The 10649-nt window shown below is 41.4% G+C and overlaps 4 protein-coding genes across 4 annotated transcripts; 3 read left to right on the top strand and 1 right to left on the bottom strand.

The window, feature by feature from the left end:
* The first annotated feature begins 174 nt into the window (after positions 1-174).
* On the top strand, positions 175-988 carry SARC_10666 (hypothetical protein). Its single transcript, XM_014295286.1, has 2 exons — positions 175-365; positions 667-988. Exons 1-2 carry the CDS (start codon positions 225-227, stop codon positions 931-933), a joined length of 408 nt encoding a protein of 135 aa, XP_014150761.1. The 5' UTR covers positions 175-224; the 3' UTR covers positions 934-988.
* A 903-nt stretch (positions 989-1891) lies between these two features.
* SARC_10665 (hypothetical protein) lies at positions 1892-2619 on the top strand (the record flags this gene model as incomplete). The annotated part of the gene is made up of 2 exons (XM_014295285.1): positions 1892-2274; positions 2370-2619. 2 exons carry the CDS (start codon positions 1892-1894, stop codon positions 2617-2619), a joined length of 633 nt encoding a protein of 210 aa, XP_014150760.1.
* Positions 2620-6022: 3403 nt separating this feature from the next.
* Positions 6023-6607, top strand: SARC_10664 (hypothetical protein; the record flags this gene model as incomplete). The annotated part of the gene is made up of 2 exons (XM_014295284.1): positions 6023-6342; positions 6442-6607. The coding sequence occupies 2 exons, from the start codon at positions 6023-6025 to the stop codon at positions 6605-6607; spliced, it is 486 nt and encodes a 161-aa protein (XP_014150759.1).
* Positions 6608-8134: 1527 nt separating this feature from the next.
* SARC_10663 (hypothetical protein) lies at positions 8135-10070 on the bottom strand. Its single transcript, XM_014295283.1, has 4 exons — positions 9840-10070; positions 9442-9573; positions 8621-8747; positions 8135-8357 (listed from the first exon to the last, which is right to left on the bottom strand). The coding sequence occupies exons 1-4, from the start codon at positions 10062-10064 to the stop codon at positions 8227-8229; spliced, it is 615 nt and encodes a 204-aa protein (XP_014150758.1). The 5' UTR covers positions 10065-10070; the 3' UTR covers positions 8135-8226.
* Positions 10071-10649: the final 579 nt, after the last annotated feature.

Here is a 10649-nt window from a genome sequence, read left to right as displayed (position 1 = left end):
TATAAATTTATCAAAATATTTTCCTGAAGTCTTATCCGTTATCGATCACTTGCCGCGAATGCGAAGTCACTATTCGTATTCAAGGTATGAATAATTTTGTTTAACCGTTGCCGAGGTACAACTCTGATATGCTACTCACACAAGTACGAATACACATTCCACGGATATTTGAATAGGCTGGAGGACAATATCTGTCAAGACCTGCTTTGATTGCATTGGTGGCGATGGGGTGCGCCGCCATTGTGTCGGCCTTCGCATCGTCAATTGGACTGACATCAGCACTGACGTTTGTCACAAACCTGTCCTTCTTGAAGTTGATCGTCACCATCACGAAGTACATCCCGCAAGCGCTGCACAATTTCAGGGTAAGCTCGAAATATGCACTTTATGATCGTTCTCATTGCCTTTGGATAGTGTAACATTTAAGGAAGAACAGTATAGGCCTGCTGGAAATGTGTCTGTCTAGTACATACGGTGTTGACATATGCCTATGGGATATATAATTTCCATGACATTGCACATATTGACTACAAAGCACTCTTAATAAGTTTGTATCTTGAATTCCCTTTTGCTACTCTAACGTACACATATCGGATTCTGCTAGAATCGCGCTATGATAAAGTTCTGAAACTAAATCATTTTATTTCTGTACTACATACACTACAGCGGAAGAGCACTGTGGGATGGAGCATCCACAACATTTTGCTGGACTTTACTGGGGGAGTGCTAAGCATATTTCAAATGATGCTTATAGCCTTTAATCTAGATGATCTAACTGGGTTTTTTGGCAACCCAGCTAAGTTTGCATTAGGACTAATCTCCATAGCATTCGACGTCCTGTTCATGACTCAACACTACATACTTTACAAGGACAGATACGGTAGTGGTGATGGGTACTCTGCAGTGGATACTGCATCAGACTATAAAGCTTAGTTTGTAAGCTAATACATGAGAAGTAGCTAACAATAAAATTTAGCAATGATATTCCTATCTCTATTATGGAACACCGCATATATGCATATTAGCTTACGCTTCCACATATCTCACAGATCCGAACACGCCCAAGCACCAGCACGATGTATACAAACAATGTTTAATATTAATATTTACGGTATTCTAGATGTGCCCAAAATTTGTACATTTACATTACATCGAGAATATGGCGTACTCACTTCTGTGCAACGAAATCCGCCTATGAATGCAGAGCAGAGTAACTTATTTTTTGATATTGATACATACATAGTGTATCGCTGACAGTGACTTCGTTGTACTGCCTATACTGTGAAGCCGAATCAAATCCACCTGACATATTTATAGCAAGGATCTATGTCTATGAACTTCCGGTGAAAAGTCATACCAAAATAGATTATGAATCTTCACGTTTGATGAATAAATAGATACAGGATGCGCCAAGCTGCTCTCGCGCGGATTTCATCGGCTGCAGGCAAACCTACTGCTTCGCTTCGAATGAGTTTCGATAGCGATATATACAAATTTGCTATCCTGAGATTGGTGATTGCAAATAAACTGTACAGACATGACATGTTTTCACTTGAAGCATGCGGAAGAGTTGGTACCAAATAAGGACTCGTAGAACTCTCGCGCAGATCTCATCAGCTGAGACAATGCTTTATATGGCAAAGAATTGAACAGATTTCAATCGTGGGTAATTGAATAGCGTTACAAACAACCCTGTGTCCGATATATTGGATGGCACATACAAAGCAATGATATCTGACTACGATGCTGTGAAGGGCATCACTGGACGAAGGGTGAGAAATTTCAAGAACAGACCGCTTGTGTTGCTATAAATTAACATGGATATAGTCATACCTCAGGTCACTCTCACATGATAAAGCGACGCACGAACATCAACTCACCTCTCGCTATCATGAGTCCCTATACTACGCTTACCATGCTGGCCGTTTCCGTTCTCGCAATGCTCGGATCGTCACCTGCATCGATCGATGGGGCGCGCGATCTCACCCGTTCTGACTATCAAGGAAAGGACATGTCCGAATACCAGCTCAGTCACAAGGAGTTCGCATACAACCCTCAGGTTGATGTAGAGGATTTGGCTGCCGCACAATCCCAGAGCACAGTGTCGATGGCCCGTCGCGAGGTTGAAGGCAACGATCAAAGTGTGGTTGCTGACGGCAGTGGTGACGATGACGATGACGACGAATATGGAGCTGGCAACGACGATGACGACGATGACGACGCTGAAGATGAGGAAGATGGTGCTATGGATGTTCAAGGGGTAAGTACGCGACTGTAAATACGATATTAAAAGTTTGTTTTTCGCCTAGATACCGTCGTAAAATACGTGTACCGTTTATCTTAAAATGATCTTGATTCATTATTCACAGCGATCCAGATGGGGCAATAATCGCAACAAATGCCGCCGTTGCCGCTACCTTTGCCAGGATCGATGCAGCTCGCGTTGGAGACGGGACGACAACGATCGGAAGGATAGCAACTGGTGGGGAGGCAACAACAACTGGTGGGGAGGCAACGGCGGCTCCCGTCGTTGTTTCCGCCGCTGCATGCGTCACAATTGCTACCGCTGTACCCGCTTCTAAGAGTCCGGTGCCTGTACTTTCCACTGTTGATAGCTGAATTCGTATCTTCTGGCGATCAGTTTGTTTGATCGAAATCCGCAATGTGGATCACGCCTCGTGAAGTGACAATCCGTGCGATTGCAGCGATAGTGGGAACTCTATTATGTTATACTTATTCGGACGATGAATATTCCCAAGGAAGGCCACACCGCTCAAAAACGAAGGCGGCGTCATTGCAAGCACTCAGTGTACAGCCGTGCACCCACTGCAACCACTTCCAATGTTATGCTACCATGTCGTCCGAATTTTCAATTTTCGGTACATTGAATAAAAGAATGTACTCGAATTTGCATTACGGTTTCCAACACTTTAAAATATTTTCTTTTAAAAAAATAATACTTTTGCTGATCTCGGTAGTTAGCCTATACAAATACAAACACATCTGTATTCACTCAGTCCCATCTGTACACTCACACTCACATTAAGTCAGAATCGTCACCATGAATAACAATATGCTCGCATTGTACAACTCCTCGAGTATGTGCACTGACATCCGATAATCCCCACCAGCCATCACCCCGGATACGATTTGAAGTATACCAATATACATAGCCACATACTAAGCTTCTTAATGAAACTCTGCTGCGAACTGACAAGAATAGCGTATTGACGTAATTCTGCAGCGAATTGAAAAGAATCATTACTTGATATTATTTCATCATCAAGTATTTATACAACACAACGACGGAGAGGGGTGCTGCTTACGTTCCTAAATGTAAAGGAAAAGTCCAGAATAATAATAAATATGTGTATTGTATGCCTGGCTGCATTGGCGGTATCTATTTAAATTGTTTAAAAGCACTACTAACAGCTGTTTTAATACGATGGTGTACTGGATTGACAAATTCGCCTTCCATAAATTGCAAGCTAGCCCAGCAATTAACAAGCACCACACTGAATAGGTGGGTCAGGTAAGTATAAAAAAATGTCACAGGACACGATCGAATCTCACGAATGATATTGGGATGTATTTATTTAACGCATACAAAATAGGTAGAAAGTAGTTATAATTCGACCATATTTATTTGAACTGATAGACTTGGGCAATTGCTATGCTACCATGTTGCAGACCGTTGGAATCTTTACCAGGACTGAAATATCAGAAGGTTTGTCAAATCCACCGGGGCACTTTATCGCGTATTTGCCTTTGCGATTGATCCGATAATGGTGCATTTGCCTATATTCTGCTGCATAATCAAGCTATGTCCTTTTCAGGGGTATGCATATCTAGTATCTAGAGTAGGAGTAGTGACAGAGCAGTTTATACTTATTATTATTATTATTGGAATGTACAACTTTAAGTCATCGACTAATGAACTATTGAACTTCTTATAAAGTTCCCAGTGAAAAGACGATGGTAGTTACAATGTAATTTACATACATACCTGGGCTTTGGGAGCGCCCGGAACAACGGGGATTGCAAATTCCATTAAACGTCGCCATCTGATGAGTAATGAGTAATGAGTGATGAGTGATGAGTGATGAGCCTTCTTGAGACTCGAGGCCAGGGAGGTAGGGACAGCAGGGTCAGCACTCAGCAGGGTTGACCAGTTGTGACTTGTAAGTTGTGAGCTGATTTCAGACTTGACTCTTCACTCTTGAGAGTGACTTGTTGCCTGTTGAGTGTTGACAACAATGTTGAGATTTGAGAAATGTCAAATGACTCAAATGAATAATGTCAAATGTCAAATGTCAAATGTGACTTCTAATTGTTGTTTTTTTAGTTTTTTTTACAAAACGGTTTCCTCTGTTACATAGTTGTTTTACTCCGAAAAGATAAAAACAACCGTTCTCTTGGCTATCTCATCAGTATTGAGTAAATATCTCTAGCTTTTTGGCTTTCTTTTTTTGTTTAAAAAAAACCCAAAACAAAAAAAACAGTGGGACGAAGAATACAGACGATCGATCCAATATAGTGCAGTGAGGGATGGTCGAGGCGATAACAACAAAGGTCACTATACGTCAGAGGGCGACAACAACGAGAAAAAGCAACGGCTATAAGAAGTACCACTTGTAGCAATTCCAGAGTACTTTGTGAAAGTGCGGGATTTGGGCGATGCCGAAGTGTTCCTCGTGTCAGTGGTGCAGCATCTAGGGAAAAATAGTAATAGCTAATACATATGTTATTGACATATGCCTAAGGGATCACTTTCTCCGGACATTGTATGTATTGACAACAAACTTCTGTGATTTGATGAGCACTTTTGGTATTAAAGTTTGTACCTTAAATCCTTTTTGTGTGTACTACATACACTACAGGGGAAGAGCACTGTGGGATGAAACCCACATAATTTTGTCCGACTTGACTGGGGAAGTGTTAAGCATAATTCTACTGATACTTATAGCCTTTGGTCTAGATAAAATTTAAGCGGGGTTCTTGGCACCCCAGTTAAGCTTGCATTGTGACCAATCTCCATGGCACTCTATGTCCTCTTCATGACACAACACAAGATACTTTACCAGGACAAACACAGTAATGGCGGTGGGTACTCTGCAGTGGATACTGCATCACTAATATATGAGAATTAGCTAAGGCGCAATAAAATCTAGCAATAATATCTTTATTTCTTTTATGAATACAACACCACATAAATATATACATGTTATCTTGCATTCGTGAATAATTTTCAAAAAAAAATAAAATGCCATACGCTTCCAACGGACCAACATATCCCACAGATCCCAACACGCCCAGCCACTACATAGCACGATTTGTATGCACAATATCGCCTTAGGCTAATGATATTTAGCGTATCAATATTTATGGTATTCTAGATCCGCCCAACACCTATACATTTACAACATCACCACTTCTGTACACCGAAATTCGACTAATAACGCTTATCAGGCAGAAGAATCGCTTTATTAAAATGTTGATCCATACACTAGCGATAGATACAATTTGACATGGGTTATTGCGGATAAATTGTACTGATTTGTCATGTTTTTACTTGAAGCGATACATACAATCTGACATGAGTTATTGCGGATAAGTTGTATTGATTTGTCATGTTTTTACTTGAAGCATGCGTAAGAAATGATGTCAAATAAGGAATTGTATATCAAATCTCGTGCAGATCTAGTCAGCTGAGGCATTCTTTAAATGGCAAAAATTTTACTAACAGAAATTTATTTGTATCGTGGGTGATTGAACATATAGCATTTTGGATAACGCATGAAAAGGAATGATAATACATGAAAAACAATGATTCTCGAACATTATACTACGAAGAGCATCACTTGATCAAGAATGGGGTATGTTAAAACAGAATGCTTGTGTTGCTATATATTATCGTAGACATATTCAACCGTCAGGTCACTCTTACCTTTGATAAAGTGGCACACGCACATCAAACTTACCTCTTCCTCTTGCTATCATGAGTCCCTATACTACGCTAACCATGCTGGCCGTTTCTGTCCTGGCCATGCTTGGATCGTCACCTGCATTGATTGATGGGGCGCGCGATCTCACCCGTTCTGACCATCCAGGAAAGGACTTGTCTGAAATCCAGCTCAGTCGTGAGGAGTTCGTATACAACCCTCAGGTTGACGTAGGGGATTTGGCTGCCGCACAATCCAATGGCGAAGTGTCAATGGCCCGTCGCGAGGTTGAAGGCGGCAACGATGATGACGACGACAAATACGGAGCTGGCGACGACAATGATGACGATGATGACGAGAAAGAGTATGCTATGGGTGCTCAAGGGGTAAGTACCCGACTGTAAATTCGATAATTTAAGTGTTCGTTTATCGCCTAGTTACCTCTGTGAAAGTCACTTGTACCGTTTATCAGTAAACGATCTTGATTCATTGTACACAGCGAGATACATGGGACAATGACCGCAATAGATGCCAGCGCTGCCGACACTATTGCCGAGAGCGATGCAGCTCCCGTCGTTGTCTCCGCCGCTGCATGCACCGCAATTGCTACCGCTGCACCCGCTCTTAAGAGTCCGGGGCTTCTGCCTCCTACTGTTGATAGCTGAATTTACATCTTCGGAGGATCACTTTGCTATGAAAACTGCGTAACGTGGATCACGCCTCATGAAGTGACAGTCCGTGTGATTGCAGCGATAGTGGTAACTCTATTATGTTATACTTATGCGAACGATGAATATTCCCAAGGAAAGCCACACCGCTCAACGAAGTGGGCGGCGTCATTGCAAGCACTCAGCGTACAGCCGTGTACCCACTGCAACCTGCCGTCCGAATACTCAATGCATTGAATAAAGTATTGTACTCGTAAATTGAATTACGTTTTCCAACGTTTAATATATATGTTTGAAATTTGTTCCTAACCTTAATTGGTAATGCTTTTGCTGATCACGGTAGTTAAATCAGAATTGTCATCATCAATAACAATTCTCGACCGTGTGCACTGACATATGGCAATTGTCACATAAGTTATACCAAAATAGCCGCAAACAAATATTATTGACGTAATTCTGCAGCGAACTGAAAAGAATCACTACGTAGTATTTCTTCATCATCATCATGTATGACAACACAAGACGGGGAGGGGTACTGCTTACATTCCTGGACGAGGAAGAATATAGAGCAGCATGCCTGCCTAAGGTTACTAGCAACTGTTTTGACACGCTGGTATACTAAATTGAATCCGCGTTTCATAAATTGCAAACCAACCCAGGAAACAGCAACACCATTCTGAATAGGCGGATTAGGTATGCGGATTAGGTATGCATAACGAACATGTCACAGAACACGATTGAATTTCACGAGTGAGATATAGGTACCTATAAACGGCTACTATATAGCTGGACAACAGGTTCAATTAGAAAATGTTTATTTGAACTGATAAACTTGAGCAATTGCTAGGCTAACGAGTTGCAGACCGTTGGAATCTTTGGCAGGACTGAACTATCAAAAGGCGCGTCAGATCACCAGCCTGTCTGTAGTATACAGGGGTACTCTATCGCGCATTTGTTTTTGCGATTGATCCGATACGATGGCGCATTTGCCTGTATTCTGCTGATATTCAGGTCATTTTCCTATACTCCTAGTACAAATGACTATAAATATGTGCTACTACACAGACTGGGACGTCAATCTCATGGCTATGTCTATCTAGCATCTAGTGCCTTCTCGTGTTTATATACTAAACCCTAAAACCCTAAAACCTGGGAATATTGCTTCTTTGTAATTTCGCAGCGCTTGGGTGGGTGTAGTAGAAATCTGAAATGCACCAAGTAAAGTTCGATACTCCCGGTTAGACCACCTACTGAGTGGAGTGCCTGTCTATCTCTCCAGATACTACGCGGAGTAACTCGGAGAGTACAGCACACTTCAATACATGATTATCCCAAATCCAGCACACTTCAATACATGAATATCCCAAATCCAGCGCGTAGTGTGATCTGGTGAGCAGTAATTACTTAGGCATTTAGCGAGAGTGCACGATATAAATACATCAACAGAGTTGATATACCGGATGGCTTCGCAACTACATTACAGTGCTTGTAGCTAGAAGTTTGGGAGAAGAAGCTCAACTTGGCTACATTGTTACCAATCGATTCTTTATTCAGGTCAAGTTTCAGATAGAGTATCCACTATGACCACATCAATTATACGATTCGCTTCGGTTTGCTCACCATACAAACGGTATGACGGCTTTCCTCCTCTTGGGATACTTTATACCGAATTTGGACTGGTACCATTTGTGATGGGCAAGCGCTCGGGGAAATATATTGCAGATAGTGTAGACAGCGAATGCGGTCGCTTGCAGAGACAGATGTCAAAGGAGGCAAATAGAACTTAGTTGTAAGGGTGATGTTGTTAAACATGCTTCATATCTTGTTTCAGTATAGACGTTCGTGCTTAGCCCGCATATTAGAAAGTAATACAAAGTTAGCGTATATAGGAAGATCAACATCAACAGTGGATGCAACGATCATTTGCCAATAAACGCACCTGGAGCCACGATTAAGGAGTGATATGAAAGTATAAGGGATACGAAAATCGACAACTTATGATGAAGGTACCTGGCAAGGAGTTCGAGGCGATGGCAAACCCTATCCACTCCACCATCTCACCCAAGAAATTCGCCCCTGAGACGTATCGAAACATCCCTCTGAGCGGTATGGAGTACTCAGTTTGTCCCGGGTGTCGCTGGTACAATAAAACGGTTTATCATGCAATGTCAGATGAACGGCGTCAAGGCGAACCGCAGGTTCATTATCCCTTTCGACAAAGCTGTACTAAACGCATACCAATATCAAGCAGTATGCATTCTATATTCTATTGGAATCATAAAACGTTATCTATTAGTACATATCTTGACATGCATGCACCCTTTAACTCTTGCTCATTTGAACAGACCGTCATATAGTATTCCGTCTTCAACATGCACGGTGTATATCTTCCGATACCAACAGTGACGTGCTGGCACTAGCCTGTAACGTCTGTGCGGTGGAATTTACATTTGCTCTACATTTTTATCGCCTGCGACTATATATATATATATATATATATATGGTATATATAGACATATACCCATATACCATAACTAATTTACGTAATTGCTACTGTATCAGAAATAACGTAACTGGACTCGAAATTGTTTCGAACTAGAGGAAGGGCCACATGCGAATTGATGGCTTCACGATTAGTCCAGATAAAAAAAAAAGCATGAATTGATAACGGTGACTACAGAGACATATAGATATGACTCAATGACATAGATTGGAACTGTCACAGAGACCGCGCAAGTTTTACACAGAGCGTATCTGCGCCCATATATAGACAGGCTTGCAAATGCGCAAGTACCGAAGAAGAGAAGGTCTTGTTGTAAGAATACACATACCAAATTGAGTAATATGCCATCGGCCTGAATATTGATGTACATGCCACAGCAGAACATGGCCACTCCGAACACAAACTGAGGGCTGGTGAGGTACTCAGTTTCGTAGTCGGCGATCTCAGTTAATTGCATGGCCTGGATGTGACAAAGGGATAAGAGTAGCAAAATAGTGGGGCCGAGTCTCTTAGAAAGCATTTTTTGGCGAATATTCGAAGTCACACGATTTGACTGTGAATTGCACAGCGTCGGGGTTTAACGCACAATTCTGCATCAGGTACGCCAATTCCTGATAGTTTCTGCCTTGTTTTGGTAACTATACCAACCATGATATTTAGAACATGCATTGTGCGCACCTTCGCAAAACCCCACACAACCGCTCATACCCTTTGCCGACGACGTACCTGCATATACCCGTTGACAGAACAGAATAAACCGGCCAGGACCACAATAGTCAGAGGGGTGCCGTTGCTACTCTTCAGCCGAAAGGGATAGATAAGCGCCCGGTTGATATAATGCACAGCAAACAGGCTGAGCAGACTCATATTGACAGGTGCCAGCAGGCGGTCTCCATCGCCCGTCATGAGGCCGTACACAGTCCAAAACAGCGTCGGACTCTCCTGAAACATCCACGCTATGGGGTTCAACCGTGGGATGTGTGAGCAATACTACACTACAGCCAATCTTGAAGTATACGAACTGTTTTGGCTATGTTAGATCAATCTATTTGAGTTCGACACAATAGGCATGTGATTACATGTGGAAGCATGTACTAAGGTACCATCAAACTGATAGTTACATGCTTACAAAAGTGATAGATGAGCACTAGAGGTAGAAGATGATACATATCACAACTCCATGGACAGAAGAATAGCAAGTCATGTGCACGTACGTAGCAGAACATATAGAAGAATATATTTACGTATACAATTCCGTTACGTATGGATATAGATGTATATGTACATATATTTATATATATATATATATATATATGCAAACATAAAAATATAGTAATACAAAAATACACAAAAAGGTACACACACACATGTATTCATATACATACTAATACACGCAAACAATTATGTATATATATAGTCATATATCTTTATATATCGAAACACAGACACAAAGACACAGACACGAAGTAGAACGAGCATAAATATATATATATTTATATATATGTATATATATACTATATCTATATATTTATATTC

This window comes from Sphaeroforma arctica (assembly GCF_001186125.1).
Source record: "Sphaeroforma arctica JP610 unplaced genomic scaffold supercont1.1341, whole genome shotgun sequence".
In the NCBI taxonomy this organism is placed as follows: Eukaryota; class Ichthyosporea; order Ichthyophonida; genus Sphaeroforma; species Sphaeroforma arctica.
This window is presented reverse-complemented; position numbering and strand designations above follow the sequence as displayed.

Coding starts and splice junctions, on each gene's coding strand:
- SARC_10666 (XM_014295286.1), top strand. CDS start 225: ATGGGGTGCGCCGCCATTGTGTCGGCCTTCGCATCGTCAATTGGACTG. Junction 366..666: donor AAGCGCTGCACAATTTCAGG/GTAAGCTCGAAA, acceptor CATACACTACAG/CGGAAGAGCACTGTGGGATG.
- SARC_10663 (XM_014295283.1), bottom strand. CDS start 10,064: ATGTTTCAGGAGAGTCCGACGCTGTTTTGGACTGTGTACGGCCTCATG. Junction 9,574..9,839: donor CTGTCAACGGGTATATGCAG/GTACGTCGTCGG, acceptor TGTCACATCCAG/GCCATGCAATTAACTGAGAT. Junction 8,358..8,620: donor CGCCTCGAACTCCTTGCCAG/GTACCTTCATCA, acceptor TGTCTCTGCAAG/CGACCGCATTCGCTGTCTAC.